This window comes from Balaenoptera acutorostrata, chromosome 19 (genome assembly GCF_949987535.1).
Source record: "Balaenoptera acutorostrata chromosome 19, mBalAcu1.1, whole genome shotgun sequence".
Lineage (NCBI taxonomy): Eukaryota > Metazoa > Chordata > Mammalia > Artiodactyla > Balaenopteridae > Balaenoptera > Balaenoptera acutorostrata.
Window position 1 is genome coordinate 60,862,100 of NC_080082.1, and position 17,517 is coordinate 60,879,616.

The 17,517-nt window shown below is 45.5% G+C and overlaps 1 protein-coding gene across 1 annotated transcript in view; it reads right to left on the reverse strand.

The window, feature by feature from the left end:
* The window catches only part of LOC114237663 (myeloid cell surface antigen CD33-like), a 52,087-nt gene that overhangs the window by 3,994 nt on the left and 30,576 nt on the right, over positions 1 to 17,517 (reverse strand). The window contains exon 4 of the mRNA XM_057533614.1: positions 59 to 119. Within this exon, the coding sequence (XP_057389597.1) occupies positions 59 to 92 (34 nt within the window). The 5' untranslated portion in view covers positions 93 to 119. The remainder of the gene's footprint in view (positions 1 to 58; positions 120 to 17,517) is intronic.

Sequence of the window (17,517 nt, forward strand, 5' to 3'; positions counted from 1 at the left end):
GAACGAGGGTCAGCCGCAGCCCCTGCCCCGCCCAGCCCTCTCCCCGCCGCCCACCCACCTGCCCACAGCAGGGACAGCAGCAGCGGCGGCATCTCTGAGACGGAGGGCTCCTGGGCGTCCTGTGTGTGAAAAGAGAAGCGGGAGGCGAGAGGGAGGCAGGGCTGCGGGGAGACCCACGGGAAGCCGGGGAGGAACACGAGACTCAGCTGTGCTCAGAAGAGGAACTGCAGAGCCGCAGCTCGTCCCCCCTCCGCACAGAGCGGACGGACACCCCGCGGCCCAGAGACCCCGGAGACCTGCCCAGAGAGGAGCAGGCGAGGAGGAAACCCCTGCCCTGCCCCCCATCTCGGGTGGGTCCTTCCCGCCCCAGAGCCTCTGAGGACACGGAGACGTAGGACACGGCGAGCCTCCTAAGGGCCTCCCGTCTGAGCACCGCTGTCCACACCAGGGAGCCGCTCAACCCCCGTCTCGACCTGGAAGCTCGCAGCCTCACCTAGACCCTCGGGTGGCCGGTCCTGCAAGACGCAGGGTTCTTTAGGGTCTGTGTGAGCGTCTGGGGCAGGAGACAAGAAGGGGCTCCTGGGTGACGTGAAGGCAGCAGCCAATCAGCCATTCACTCCTTCACCCAACAGTGAGCATGTTGGGCTGGTGACCTGGAGACCAGAAGGGATAGGCTGGCCTGGTCCCTGCCCAGGACATGCTCCCACCCGGCCCCATCACTTCCTCCCCAAACAGGCAGCAGTGTCGGGCTTTAGAACTGCATGTGAGATCGCCATGTGTCCTGGTAGCATATTGGGTATTTTTTTTTTAATGAGTATGATTTTTTTTTTAATCTAGTAAAAAAATAACTCTTTTCAAGTTGAAAACCTTGAAATTCTGTACCTACTAAACAACCAATCCTTATTCCTTCTTCCAGCTCCTGGCAACCACAGTTCTATTTTCTATGTCGAGGAATTTGACTACTTTGTCTACCCCGTATAAGTGGAATCGTGTAGTGTTTGCCTTTTTTTCACTAGGTTGTTGAACTTCCCATAATGTCCTCAAAGTTCATCCGTGTGGTAGCAAGTGTCAGAAATTCCCTCCTTTTTCAGGCTGAATAATATCGCATGGTTTTGCTTATCCCTTCATCTGTTGAGGGGCAGTTGCGTTGCTTCCATCACTTGGCTATAGTGAATAATGCTACTAGGAACACGAGTGTGCAAATATCTCCTAGAGTCCCTGCTCTCAGTTCTCTTTGAGAGATATCCAGAAGTGAAAGTCAGGATCATATGTTAATTCTATATTTAAGTTTTTGAGGAAGTATCAGACTCTCATCATCCCACCCCACCCACTTTTTTTTTAACCTCATCTATTGTCATCTTACACTAACTATACAATTTAAGGTCTCTACCCTGGACCCCTCCTCTGATCCCCAGACTTTCATATCCAGCTCTCTACATACATTTCTGCATCATATTTGATCCTCATTTCCCTTCACCTACAACGTCCATTAGAAAATTCTGTTGGCTTGACCTTCACAATATATTCAAAATATATCCTCTCTCTCTACACGACCTCCTTGGTCCACTGCACCATCACCTCCTGCCTGGAGTACCCAGCAGTGTCATGCCACATCTCTTTCTTGCTGCCCTGGATCCACTCTGGCTGATTCTGAACACAACAGCCTTAGGATCCTACCCAAATGAGGGTCTAATCATATGTCCGCTCTCCTCAAAGGCTTCCAGAATCCTGCATTGGCCTGCAGTCACCTTGCATGGGGTCTGCAGAATCCTCCCATCTTCTCCCCAGTCCCTTTGCCTCCCCACGCCAATATGTCACATGCTCCTGTCCTTGTGTGATTTTCCTCCAAACCTGTCAATAGCTGACATGCTCTAATTTTACTTATTACTTATTTGAAAAATCCTTGTCCGCATAACAACATCCCCATTAGGACAGAAGTACTTCTCGTTTCTAAAATCGCCATAAAACAAAATGTCATTTTAAACATTGCATACGGTACAATTCAATGGCACTAAGTACATTCACAACGTGAGTGCAACCATCATCACTCTCTATTTCCAGCATGTTCTCATATCCCAAACAGAAACTCTGCTGCAGTTACACAATTACTTCTCACCATCCCCATCCCCTAGCTGCAAGCAACACCATTCTACTCTCTGTTTCGATGAATTTGCCTTGTAGGGAGCTCATATAAGCAGAATCAAACGATATTTGTCCTTTTGTGTCTGGCTTCTTTCAGGCAGCGTACTGTTTTCAAGAGTCACCGGTGCTGTAGCATGTGTCACAATCGCACGTGTTTCTTTGGAAGGCTGAATGATATTTGATTGTATGTGTCTACCACATTTGGTTCATCCATTCTGCAGTTGCTGGACGCTGGGATTGGTTCCACCACTGCTGCGAATCTTGCTGCTATGAACGATGGCATGCAAGTATCTGCTTGAGCCCATGCTCTTTTCAGCAATGAAGACCCATCGCCCCCCCAAAATAAATAAATAAAAAATTTATAAAGTATGTTACATAATGAATATTTCAGTTAACAACTTGCCATCGCCAAGAGCACTATACATGTGCAGGTCTGGGCTGGGAAGTCAGGGGTTGAGAAGGTAGCAGAGTTGCCCCTGGAGGTGGACACATGGACACATTCACCGAGGGGGAGAAGAGGGCCCTGGGCGGAGTACTGAGGACACGTTAAGCTCTCACGCGCGGTGCGCACGGGCTTAAGCTTAATTGTGGGTTGTAGGGGGAGGTGGTAGTGGTGACTGAGATGGCCCGGCCAGGGAGAGAGGAAGAGAACAAGGTGGTTATTGGTGACCCAGGTGAGAGTTCTGCCAGGCAGGGGTGGGAGAGGGCGGCAGCCAGACGGCCGGAAGCAGAGGGGTGATGCGAATGGGAGGCATTGCGCTGACCGCCTTTAGCCCTCTCCTATTTGAGCTCTGAGACCCCGCTTCTGCCCTGAGCCGCAGAAACCGACCCCACCTCCGTCAGTGCCGCAGAGGAGAGCTTCCCTCCTACCTGTGCCATTTCCTTGGACGGGGCCAATAGCCAGGTTCTGGGAGCATTTGGGATAGACAAAGAAAATATTTTCTACTTCAATCATGGGAAGATATGGTGGCTTTAACTCTTTGGTTGGATCCACAGAAGGGTGGCAAGGTGGGGATGGTTGTGCTTTCTTCTCCCTTCTCAGGCCAGGCTTCTGGCCACACATCAGGTCCCACAGGCTCTGCAACTGGGTCCCTCTTCAGGGATCCAGGTGTCCTGACCACCCCCCACAGAGGATGCCGAGCCTGATGGGACCAGGAGCTCAGCCAAGCGGGGAGAGAGAACCTGAGCTGCTAGTGTCAAGTAGCTGATTAAAGCAATGAGTCAAAGTGAAAATAACAATTAAGCCTTTAATCACTTACTTGTTAAAGAACAGTGAAGCAGACTTTATTCAGGACCATTGTCATAGGTGCAGGGACCCCTGCAATGGGGTTTTGCAGCAGGGGAAAGAGATCAGCCTCAATTCTGAATACAATGAGGAAAAGTGGGAATTTATTGCCAAGGAGCAGGGTGAGGGGTCAGCGGATGGAAAATTACTAAGAGGAAACATAGGGGCAAAGGGGGATTCTGGCTAAACCGACCTACCAGGCTTCTTGCTGAAGGCAGGCCAGGGTGATTGGATATCAGCTGGGGGCTAGTGGAGGAAGAGGAACCCCATCAGACATTGAGGGTAAGGGATTTTCGTTAAACTGACTTACCAGGATTCTTGGAAAAAAATGGACGATGCAAAGATAGATGCAGAAGTCAAGAACTTGTTGAAAAAGAGCTTGAAGAGCCTGGCTAGAGTTTAGCCAAGGAGAGAACCTTTGCCGATGGTCAGGGTGGCCAGCACACACATGGGGGTCGTCTCACGGACGAGGGACCCAGAACAAAAAGCTCTAGTGGGTCTAAGGACCCTGGGCTGGGGGTGGCGTTGGGAATGGAAATGTACTGAGTCCTGAGTCAGAGTGGGGAAAAGTGTCTCCAAGTTTTCCTGCTCCTCCTCCCTAAGGAGGCTTCATTAGAGATGCCTGAAGACCTCTGCCCAAGGCTTCAGATAAACAGACCAAAGAATAAAGTCATCTGAGCTAGGAATGCAAAAATGTGAACAGCACAATGGGCCAGAGCAGTTTGAGTCCTTCACTGCAACTCCTTTCAGAGACTACAGTGCAGCATGCCCGTGAGGCCAGCCAAGGAAAGCTTTTGCATTTGCCTATGATCAGGCCTGAAAAATCACGTATAGGTTTGGAGCTGAACTCTTCAGATGGCTCTACACACAGACCTATCACCTCCTAGGAAGGTCTCCTGACAACGCAGGGCTGGTGTCATGATCCTTTTTAAAAACTTTATTTATTTTTAAAAATATTTTTATTGGAATATAGTTGATTTACAATGTTGTATTAGGTGTACAGCAAAGTGAATCAGTTATACATATACATATATCCTGGTGTCATGATCTTGGGACCCGAACATATGGGTGAATAATAAGGAATGAGGGACCTTGGGCCCCATGGAGGAGAGAAGCAGCCTCCTACTGGACTTTGGGCTGTTTAGACTCCAAGATGGTTGTACTTCAGGTTAAAGGGATGTAGATTTGGGGTATCTGGTACAAGCTGAAGAGGAGAAAACGATTCAGACCCCAGAGAGGAGACCCTGAGACTCCACCTTGGCTTGCCCTGGGGTCCTCAACAAGTCCCCCACCCTCCAGATAAGGAGTACATGCGTTCCTGTCTCTGGGGTTCTCTCCTGGGGATCCCTGGCTACTTGTCACATTCAAATATATTGGGAGTCATTTTTCACATAATATTTCTCTACCTTAAAGTATTCCCACTTTCCCGCATCTTTGGAGAATCTGATGCTTAGAGAGCAACTGTGGGCCCCTGGATCCCACAGAAGGTTGGATTGGCCCCAGATTGTTTCTTCCAGGTTTTGATGGGGTCTGTGGCCAGAAGGGGATTACAATGTCTGCTGCCCACCTCCAGGATCTGAAGGTGGATGTCGAGTGGGCTAAAGTCAGTCCAGAAAATCCATGGGTTGAAATGGAGAATGGGATGGGATGCATAGGTCCTCCTTCACCATCACTGAGTGAAGGTTACAGATCGCACCTGCACCAACCTCCAGGGACCACTGCAGGAAACAGAGTCTCTGTCTGCAGCCCCGCCCGGAAACCTCTTCCTCACATCTGTTGCCCTCACGGTTGTGGCCACAGTGGCAGCAGCATTTCTGGGCTGCACAGGATAATCTAGATTCGCCTGACACCATCTGATTAGCCTTTCCTAGCTTGGAGATGGGGGCGGCCATGGCGTGCTAAGAGAGCTGGGGATGCTTCCTGGGTTGAAGTGTATGGCTTCTATGTCAAACTTCTCCCTTCAACAGAATTACCCATCTCTCCCTCAGGCCACTGCAGGGGGGAAGTGAAAGCCAAGCTCTTCTCTCCTGGGACCACAGCTGGGTGGACTCTTCCTGTACCCTGAAACGCTGACTCTCACCTCCTGAAGACCAATGCCCGCTCCCCTTAAGAGACATGGGGGGTTTGGGGGTCTATTTTCCCCAGACAGGTTTCTTGGAGTCCAGATAGACGTAGATAGGGAGGCCTTTATCCTGTTCATATCAAGTCCCCAAGCCTCTCCCAATTCACCTTCCCATCAGAACCTACCCACAGCGGGATTGCTCTTTCCAGCCAAGACACCATCTCGTCCCCAGGAAGCAGGGGTGGGGTGTCGCTGTCCGTGGTGCTGAAGCAGTATTGGGTCTTGAGTTTAGGAATAACTGGATTGTACAGAAGGGTCTGACTAGACACGAATCAGATCTGGACCTCAGGCCAGAAAACCATCTGAGGCAGAAGGACTGGGCCTGCCTAGGAAGGAGAAGATCAGGGAGGGGCCGACCCTCTGGTCTGGGGCCGATCCTGAGCCTCTCCTTCTTCCTTCTTTACTCTCTGGAAAGTCTTGTAGATTCTGCCAAGCCACTGAATCAAAGCCAGCAGCAGCTCTCCCCGCCCACCCACCCCCCCCACTTCTTGTTTCATGAGAAAAATAAAGCCCTATTTGGTTTTGGGTTTTTTGTTTTATTTATTTTTGGCTGCGTTGGGTCTTCGTTGCCGAGCGCGGGCTTTCTCTAGTTGCGGTGAGTGGGGCTACTCTTCATTGCGGCGCATGGGCTTCTCTGCGGTGGCTTCTCTTGTTGCCGAGCATACGCTCTAGGCATGCAGGCTTCAGTAGTTGCGGCACGTGGGCTCAGTAGTTGTAGCTCACGGGTTCTAGAGCGCAGGCTCAGTAGTTGTGATGCACGGGCTTAGTTGCTCCACGGCATGTGGGATCTTCCCAGAGCAGGGATCGAACCCGTGTCGCTACCAGGGAAGTCCCGCCCTATTTGTTAAGGTTCCTGAAAGTCAGCTTTTTTTGTAACTTAGAGTGAAATGCCTTTCTAATTGATACAGTATATGGAGATGATTCCTCCAATTCCATTTGAAGCCAACATGACATTTTCCAAAAGTGCCCTACTCACATGAGAGTGCCCGGTATGCTTGACTTCCTTCACTTTTGCAAATTCAAGAGTAGAGAAACAGTATTATATCTTTTCTTTACTTTGCATTGATGTGATTATAAACAACCTTTCCCATCTTTTTAAATTAACTGTAATTCTTCTTTGTGATTTATCTATTCAAAGGGTTTACACAGAAGGACCGTGGAGTTTTCCTTATCAACTTCTCTAAAGATTCTGATCTCATCCCTATTATTAACCTTAGAGGATAATATATTTTTACCAACAAAATATGCATCCCTAGATTTCAAAGTTACGGTTTTACTATTTTTGACCTTTATGTGAATGGCATCATACAGTACACATTTTTTCCCTGGCTACTTCCACTTGGTATCAGCTAAAAAAAAAATTTTTATGGTAAAGTGTATAATGTTCAGAAGATACAAATGGGTAAGTGTGCAGCACAGTGACTTACCACAAAGCAAATGCACTCAGTTCACGAAATATCGTCAGTTTGAGATATCGAGTATCGCCAGCTCCCAAAATATCTCAAGAGTCTACACACCTACCATCAGAGCATGAGGTTCCTACTTCCTCACATCTTTGCTACCCTTGCTGTTATCTGCCTTCTTGGTTTTCCAATCTGATGTGTGTAGAGCAGTATCTCGTTTCGGTTTGATTTTTTTTCAACTACCAGTGTGTTTGAGCATCTCAATATGGACTTGTTTTCCATTCATATTTCCACATTTCTGAAATAAAGATTCATGTCATTTGCTATTTTTATGATGGCTTGTTTTTCTTCTTGTTGATTTGTTAAAGTTTTGGTACATTCTAGTTAAAAAGCTCTTGTGAGCTTCAATGAAGGAAATAATTCCTCCCATTCTGTCATTTCTCAATTAAATTGATCTCAGTTGTCCTCTATTTGATGGGAACCTTCATTTTGATGCAATCAAATCTATGTGTCTCTGGTCACAACACTGTGTATCCCTCCTAAAAGTATCCATGATCCTGGCTTTTACATTAACCATTTCCATGCTTTCTTTATAGTTTTATCACCAATGTATCCCTAAAAATTATAGTTCAGGGGCTTCCCTGGTGGCGCAGTGGTTAAGAATCCGCCTGCCAATGCAGGGGACACGGATTCGAGCCCTGGTCTGGGAAGATCCCACATGCCGCAGAGCAACTAAGACTGTGCACCACAACTACTGAGCCTGGGCTCTAGAGCCCGCGAGCCACAACTACTGAGCCTGTGCACCACAACTACTGAAGCCTGCGCACCTAGAGCCCGTGCTCTGCAACAAGAGAAGCCACTGCAATGAGAAGCCCGCGCACCACAACGAAGAGTAGCCCCCGCTCGCCGCAACTAGAGAAAGCCCGCCCGCAGCAACGAAGACCCAGCACAGCCAAAAATAAATAAATAAAATTTTTTTAAAAAAGTATAGTTCAGATAACCCTATTTCTGCACTTTTTATGAGTGCAATCATATTATATGTCATTGCCTGTGTCTTGCTTCATCTTTTTATTGATATAATTTACATATAATGAATATATATTTAGGTACATTTATAAATAATAGATTTATACACAACAAGTAAATTTTAAAATAATCAATAGACTTTTTTTTTAGAACAGTTTTAGGTTTACAGAAAAATTGAGCAGACAGTACAGAGAGTTCCCATATGCACCCCAACCCCCTCATATTCTTCCCTATTATTAACAACTTGCATTGGTGTAGTATATTTGTTACAAATAATGAACCAATATTGACACATCATCATCAACCAAAGTCCATAGTTCACACTGAAGTTCTCTCTTTGTGTTACACAATGCTATGGGTTTTGACAAAAGCATAATGTCATGTATCTACCATTATAGTATCTTACATACATATTTTATCACATATGCATGATATACACTTATGTATGACATATAGATATATATATAAATAATTTTTATTTAATGTATTTATGTCTAGTCCACAGGTTTTTTAAAATTTTTTTTCTTTTTTTAAATTAATTTTTATTGGAGTATAGTTGCTTTACAATGTTGTGTTAGTTTCTGCTGTACAGCAAAGTGAGTCAGTTGTATGTATACATACATCCAGTCATTTTTAGATTTCCTTCCCAGTTAGGTCACCACAGAGCACTGAGTAGAGTTCCCTGTGTGATATGGTAGGTTCTCATTAGTTATCTATTTTATACATAGTAGTGTATGTATGTCAATTCCAATCTCCCAATTCATCCCACCCACCCTTGGTAACCGTAAGTTTGTTCTCTACATCTGTGACTCTATTTCTGCTTTGCACATAAGTTCATCTGTATCATTTTTCTAGATTCCACATATAAGCAATATTATACGATATTTGTTTTTCTCTTTCTGACTTACTTCACTCTGTATGACACTCTCTAGGTCGATCCACGTCTCTGCACATGGCACTATTTCATTCCTTTTTATGGTGAGTAATATTCCATTGTATACATATACCACATCTTCTTTATCCTTTCCTCTGTCGATGGACACTTAGGTTGCTTCCATGCCCTGGCTATTGTAAATAGTGCTGCAATGAACATCGGGGTGCATGCATCCTTTTGAATTATGGTTTTCTCAGGGTATATGCCCAGGAGTGGGATTGTTGGGTCATATGGTAGCTCTATTTTTAGTTTTTTAAGGGACATCCATACTGTTCTCCACAGTGACTGCACCAATTTACATTCCCACCAACAGTGTAGGAGGGTTCCCTTTTCTTCACACCCTCTCCAGCATTTATTGTTTATAGATTTTTTGATGATGGCCGTTCTGACTGGTGTGAGGTGATACCTCATTGTAGTTTTGATTTGCATTTCTCTAATAATTAGTGATGTTGGGCATCATTTCATGTGTTTGTTGGCCATCCGTATGTCTTCTTTGGAGAAATGTCCATTTAGGTCTTCTGCCCATTTTTTTGTTGTGTTGTTTGTTTTTTTTGATATTGAGCTGCATGAGCTCTTTGCATATTTTGGAGATTAATCCCTTGTCAGTTGCTTCATTTGCAAATATTTTCTCCCATCCTGAGGGTTGTCTTTTCGTTTTGTTTATGGTTTCCTTTGCTTAGCACACAGGTTTTTGTTTTTTTTTTTTAATGTCTTTCCATTACTTCTTTTATTTATTTATTTATTTATTTATTTATGGCTGTGTTGGGTCTTCGTTTCTGTGGGAGGGCTTTCTCTAGTTGCGGCAAGTGGGGGCCACTCTTCATCGCGGTGCGCGGGCCTCTCACTGTCGCGGCCTCTCTTGTTGCGTAGCACAAGCTCCAGACGCGCAGGCTCAGCAATTGTGGCTCACGGGCCTAGTCGCTCCGCGGCATGTGGGATCTTCCCAGACCAGGGCTCAAACCCGTGTTCCCTGCATTAGCAGGCAGACTCTCAACCACTGTGCCACCAGGGAAGCCCAGCACACAGGTTTTAATGAGTTTTGATAAATGCATACATCCACCCCAATCAAGATGTAGAATATTTCCATCACTACTCAAATTTTCCTTATACTATGCCTCCCTGAGGCACCCTTTACTGATTTCTATTGCCATAGCTTAGTTTTGGCCATATTAGAACTTCATAAAAATGGAATCATAACTGTGTACTCTTTTATGTCTGGCTTCTTCGGATTCCTGCATGCTGTTGGTTCCTGCCTCAGTGGTTCATTCCATTTTATTGCTGAGTAGTATCTCTGGGACAAGGAGTCCAGAATCTGCTGCTTCATGTATCTGCCCTCAAGTGCTGGAGAACTGACTCTGGAGATCCTGCTTACCTCACATGATCCATCCCGCTCCTCTGGACCCAAGACCTGGGGCCTCTGGGGCAAATTCACATCAGCAGGCATGTCCACTCTGGGCTTCTACTCTCGGCCTTTCTTGCTGACAACTCCACTTTTCCCAGGAGCCCAAAGATAGGTGGGCATCTGAAGGCTCCAACCAGAGCCACAGGAGAGAGTGGGATTGGGAAGTGAAGGATTCTGTAGCCTCGACGATGTGGCCTGACCCAGGGGCTCTGCAGAGACACCAAGAAGCCCTCGAAAGGCAGTGACCACATGGTCACTCATCCACCATTCACTCTACACCAATTTCTGGGGGCCCTTTGGGAAGGTCACTGTGCTAGACACTGACAGTAGACAAAGCTCAGAAAAACTGAACAGCATTAAAACAAAAAAATAGAGATTTGGACTAAATGAAACTTAATCACAGCTCTGCCACCTTTTAACTGTGAGAATATGAAGCTATGACTTTAGTTGTAGTTTCCAAAATGTGTTGGAAGGTATTAATCACAGGTTTGAAAGTGACATTCTATGAGGCTTGTGAAGTCCTGAGCACCTGCCTGGCACTTGGTAAACACTGTACCCTAAATAATCCCCAATTTGGGGTTTCAAATAACCCGTCCCAATAGGAAACCATCAGCAATCTGCCCAACAGCCAATCAGTGACCCTTACTATGTTCACAGGGACCCAAGGAGAGGCCAACGCTGACCCACTCATTCATTCCCAAAGGACCCCAACACTCACTGCCCAGGAAGCAATGCAGTCACCCTCGCAAACCTCCATCACTGACCCCCTAGGTCTCCCATCAACTGGTTCCCACATGCTGTGCTTAGCACTGCACTTTACTGATTTCGTATGTCCTCCATCAATTACTGCCCCCCTTGAGTGTGTTACAATGTAAGCCTCAAAGCCCTCCAATCCCTGAAGCTCCTGCTCCCAATCAATCACTGCCTCCTACAGCCCCCCAAGTGGTGGATCACTTCCCCTAATGTCCCCCAGCCCCAGGAATAGTTCTCAGGAGCCTGGGGGCAGACACAGGGAGCAGATATTCTGGACTGCCTGTTCCTGGGACCATCTGGTTCCTCCTGCTGAGAGCAGACCACAGGGGGCAGATGTTTCCTCGTCCACAGACCTTCAGTGTTACGGAGGTAAACCATGGTCTGGCCGATGAAGAAGTATGTGTTTGTTTTTGTTTTGTTTTGAATTAATTTATTAATTAATTAGGCTGCGTTGGGTCTTGGTTGCGGTACGCAGGCTTCTCTCTAGTTGCGTCTCGTGGGCTTAGCTGCCCCGCGGCATGTGGGATCTTACTTCCCTGACTAGGGATCGAACCCGCATCCCCTGCATTGGAAGGTGGATTCTTAAGCACTGGACTGCCAGGGAAGGCCCCAGAATGTGTTTGTTGGAATAGCTTTGCTGGGGAGAGCGATGGGGAATCCGTGGGGTGAGTATCAGGGGTGTTTCCAGGGTGAGTGACTGGGGAGATTTACAGTGGGGGGGGGGTCTTTGAGGAGAGTGATCTCTTCCAGGGCGTTGGTGGGGAGAGTGACTGTTGGGGACTGCGTAAGGTGAGTGATGGGAGGATCTTTTCACTGCGTGACAGGGAGTCTGTGGGGTGAGTAACGAGGTTCTGAGTGTTGGGGGCCAGTTTCTCTAATTTAAGTTGGACGTATGGTTCCTGAAGTTTAACCCTCTCCTTTTGCTTTTCTGTATGTACGTATGTAAGTACTTTTGTAACCGTTAAACTCCAAGTATAATTTTACTGTTGGGTTTTACATCATTGGTTCATGAGACTTGCTCATTTGAGGACAGTGAAACATGCATCTGAGAAGGGACCTAAGTTCAGAACCTTATAGGAGATGAAGCTTGTCGAGCCCTTAGCACCTTCCTGGCACGTGGTAAACAGTGAATAAAATAAAAATCAGCAAGTTGCAGAGTCAGGTATCAGGTACCGTGTTTAATTTTCACACAATCCTGTCAGCTAAATATTACGTTCATTATTACACCCATTCTGTGGATGAGGAAACTGAGGCTGAGTGCTGTTACATAATTTGCCTTAAGGTCCAAAGGGAAGTACAGGAAATCAGTCCAACGTCCGCCTCATTCTAAATTGCACACAATTGCCACTATCCCATCTGGTTCCCTACATGATCCAATTCCAGAAACACCATTTCCGTTTCCTGTTGCCGTCAGAGAGCTTAGGTTTTGGAGTGGCCATGTCTGGTGTGCCTACTCTGAGTTGTGGACATTTCACTGCCTATCCAGATTATTAGAATAGGATGCTTTTCCAGTCTTTGCCCTGAGGCATGTGATGATACACATCTGTCAATTGCCGGCAAAGAAAGAACTATAATCCCATTTCAGGGATTGAAGCTTGCCATCTGCTAAGGGCTCAACTGTGCCTTTTGAGATGTTTCAGTAAACTAATAAGGAATGTGAAGGCATTATCTCAAATTTTGGCGAGCTGCTGTGAAGTCATAAATTAAATTAAACACAAGGCTGATGTTCTCACTATGAGACAGCAAGTTTCCTGTCTGGGTATTTGTTGGCTGAGCCATTCTTCTGGGAAGAGAATGAAAATTCTTTTATTGATGGGGCTCTCTGTTCATCCCTTGTTGTATAAGACTAAGAACTTGGCATGTGTTTACATGTATAATTTGGTATTTAATATCAAGTATGTGGTTTTATTATCCACATTTTGTAATTGTGCATTTCTTCCAGGTGCTCAATCCATCCCTGTCCAGAGAGTTTTAAAAATATAAATTCTAGTGTGAAAGCAAGCTATGGTTGTTAGAGAAAAATTTAAATGACAAAAAGTGAAGAAAAAAAAAAAGAATAGGATGCTTGTGTGCCTTACAAGCGGGTGGGCGAGAGGGTGCCTCCCCAAGAACTTAGTGGGCTCCTGTTTTATAATCAAAGGAAAAGTGGGGAGGGGGAGAAGACCACCTCCTTCCTCATTCTTGAGTAGACGTCATGCTTCCATCATCAGCTCCACCTCCAGGTTGGGCAGGGGAGTTTTTTTGTCCCTACATGGTCAAGCCAGGACTGTAAAAATTATTTTAGGTCTCTGTATGATGAGTACCTTTCCAAAAATTATTGTTTTTTATGTGTGCAGAGAGCATGTCCTAGGGGTCATTAACCTACCGAGCTCACTGGGCAGGATGTGGGTCTCATGCCACCATTGTTTCATTGTTTTGGGACATGTCTCAAACTTCTGTCGCATGGTTTTGTTGCCAGGCAAGCCTGCTTGGTTTTGTGGTTAAGTAAACCTGCTTTCTTGAGTGATCATTAACTTACAGGGGTCTCCCATACTTTTTTCTTTACTTACAATACCCTAGTGAGATTAACTATTAATTACCTAATTTGTCCTTTGCTCTGTCCCTATCATTGGGACACTTCATTTAAAGGGAGGAGAAAGAAGAAAAGTCAAGTTAAGAGGAAAATACAATTAGTCGGGACAATGCCAGCAAGCCCAGTTGGGCAGAATTTTCAGGAGGCTTTTCCATCATCAGAAGCGTACCCTAGAAAAGTGGGCAGTAGTGGCCATAAAGTAAACAATGGGGCAGATTTCAGGAAAGGGAGAGTGAGGCCGAGTGAGGTTCTGAAGGAAAGGATCTGAAATGAGCCTCCTCATTTATGGTAACACGGAAGCATTTCATGGTCACGGGAAGGATAGCCATTAGAAGGGAATATCACACAAAATAACACTGAAATAACTCAGGTCTACAAATTCATGATTGCACGAGAAAACTCAGGGAGACTCAGGGAGAATGGCGATGCTTGGGAAATGAAACAAGAACGAAAAGTCTGGGACAAACCCTAAGACTGGTAAGAGGGTCACATTCCTTGAATAACATATTCTCACCCAGGTATTCTTCCATTCATTCAATTCATCCGCCCATCTATACATCCATCCACTTATCCATATTTCCATCCATCCCATCCACCCATCACATCTGTATTTCCATATATCCATCCATTCTTCTGTTCATCTCTACCAGGTAAGGTTCAATTACGAAAATGGAAATCACTCTAAGTATTTAAGACAAAGGAAATTTAATCAATAAAATTGGCTACACAGTTGACAGAAGAGATGAAAAATTCAACAAAGGACAATAATGCAACCTAGAAATGAACAACAGCAGGAGACCACCACCAGGACAAAGGGAAGGGGCAGTGTGACAGAGCCCAGAGATCTGGACACCCAGAGGAAGCTGGACCATGGCAAGTCCTCCCCTTTGGGAGCTGGAGGCTCAGAGGGGATGCAGCCACTGCCAGAGAGGTTGCACAATGCAAAGAGAGGGGAAGAAATAAATACCTTGGATTTTACATTTTCCTCCTTGATTTTAATCTCCAGCATTTGACTCAGTAACTGAACCTAGTTGGAAGCCAGCTAATAAAGGTACTTGGAAAATGTAGCCTGCAGGGGTAAATCCCATTAGTACAGAGCTGTGTAGGTGAGGGACCAGGAAATGGTCTGAGAGCACACTAGCCAAGGACTGATCTGTACATCCACCCATCCTCTCCCATAGGTCCATCCAGTTCAGAAGACCAGACATGAAACTGGACAGACATTATTTCTGGCTGAGAAAAGTCAGCAAGTATGACCTGATACACAGAGGTAAGCTGTGGTGAGAGCGACGCCTGGGGGACAGAGACTCTGTCCCTCTGAGCTTCTGTGCCCTGCCTTTCACCACGTCTGGAGAGAGAGTGGTTCAGCCCACAATCCCAGCCATGCTCCTCTAGGACCCTCCAATTGTGTGGGAAATGGTAAGAGAAGGTTCTGGGCTAGGGCTGCAGAGACAGACAAGGCCACTCTCCCTTGGGATTTGGGGGCTCACGTGTTCGATCATCTGAGGAAGGGGCTGCTCACCTAGATCCAGGTGAATCCACAGGTGAGTACGAAGCTGGTCCCCATGAGGGTCCCCTTAAGGAGGGTCAAACCCAGGGGCTATAAAACACCTTTCTCTACAGACATAATAGTCATCTGAGTGAGAAGAGAGAATGAAGTTGAAGAAAGACAACTGTGGAGAGAAAGGGCCTTGGATTTTCAAGGTATGGAAAATAACCCTAAAAGGCAAGAGGAAAAGAGTGTGTATGGAAGTGTGGAGGACAGAGGCGAAGAGAGGAAACCTTGGCAAGATTACATGTAAACATAAATCCAAATTAAATATAAACATAATTGTGTTTGTGTGCATACGTGTATACATGGTGATACATACATTGTCAACCTAAATAAATTTAGGAAGCAATAATCAAGCAGAAAGCATTTATTTGGGATCAAAGAATTGCAATTCAGGGCACACAGATTCAGGTAGCAACCCAAACAGCGTCCCACACGGGAGTAAAAGTCAGAGGTTTTTAAAGGCAAAAAGGGGAGATTTGCACTACAAAGATTTTTTATTTGAGGGACTTCCCTGGTGGCGCAGTGGTTAAGAATCTGCCTGCCAATGCAGGAGACACGGGCTCGAGCCCTGGGAGGATCCCATGTGCCGCGGGGCGGCTGAGCTCATGCGCCACAACTACTGAAGCCCATGTGCCTGGAGCCCATGCTCTGCAACGAGAAGTCACCGCAATGAGAAGCCCGCACACCGCAATGAAGAGTAGCCCCCACTCACCGCAACTGGAGAAAGCCCACGTGCAGCAATGAAGACCCAACGCAGCCAAAAATAAATAACTAATTTATTTACTTATTTTTTAAAAAAAGAATTTTCATTAGAGTTGGAGGCAGAGTCTAGTCTTAGATGAACATGGTTGAGTGCTAAGGCTATAACTAGAGGGTGGAAAAAGTTCGTTGCAGTGACAAGTCGCAGGTGTTCTTGCAGTGTTCTTGAAATATCTGTGGTTTGATCCAGTTCAAAAGTTCATGGTTTCACCTGGTGGGGACGTGCATAAGGTCCACCCCCTTAATGGCCTCCTAGATCCATTTAAAAAACCCTTGACATAAATGACTCTATTTAATTTCACATTTCACAACATCATATATAATCTCAGAGTTGGGAATGCCAGAGTGATAAGCAAAGAGTTATAAGCTTATAAGCTTTAAAGCTTAAAGACATAAATTCAACTATATAAAATGAAATTTGGATAGCAAATCCAAGCTAAATGAAATCAAAAGACAATGACAAACCAGGAGAATATATTCATGGTCATGTTATAGACTAATGATTGTATTTCCTAACATAAAAAGAACTTGTCCAGGGGCTTCCCTGGTGGCGCAGTGGTTGAGAATCTGCCTGCCAACGCAGGGGACACGGGTTCGAGCCCTGGTCTGGGAAGATCCCACAAGCCGCGGAGCAACTAGGCCCGTGAGCCACAACTACTGAGCCTGCATGTTTGGAGCCTGTGCTCCACAACAAGGGAGGCCGCGATAGTGAGAGGCCCGCACACCGCGATGAAGAGTGGCCCCCGCTTGCCGCAACTAGAGAAAGCCCTCGCACAGAAACGAAGACCCAACACAGCCAAAAATAAATAAATAAATAAATAAATTTCAAGAAAAAAAGAACTTGTCCAAATCCTTAAGAAAAGAAATATAGGCTAATAATGATGGAAACAGATATGAATAGTCAGTTCACTGAATGGCAGAACAGATTAGAATGGAAAATATTAATCATCATGAAACCTATTTAAAAATGCTCACCTTCATGCCTAAAAAGAGAAATTCTAGTTAAAACTATGATGGGGTACATTTTTCATTGTTAAGAATGGAAAGATCAAAATCAGTGCTAACGCAACCTGCTGTTGAGGTTGGAGTGAAGCAGAGACTCTCATCACATTGCAGGAGACGGTGATGCAAATTGGCACAATTTCCTGGAGAGCCATTTGGCCATATCTATCAACACTAGTAATGCACGTGCCCTCTGAGGAATTCAACTTCATACAGACATTTTAGCAGACAGGCATACCTTGGAGATAGCTCAGGTTCAGTTCCGGACCACCACAATAAAGCGAAATAAAGTGAGTCACACAGTTTTGTTTTTTTTTTCTTGGTTTCCCAGTGCATATATAAAAGTTATGTTTACACTATGTAATCTGGTAAGTGTGCAATAGCATTATGTCTAAAATAAAGAAAAAGAGAAAAACAACCCAATGTACACACCTTAATTCACAAATACTTTACTGGTAAAACATGCTAACCATCATTTGAGCCTTCAGAGAGTTGTGATTTTTGCAATAGTAACATCAAAGATCACTATCACAGATCATCGTAAAAAATAAAATGAGGGACT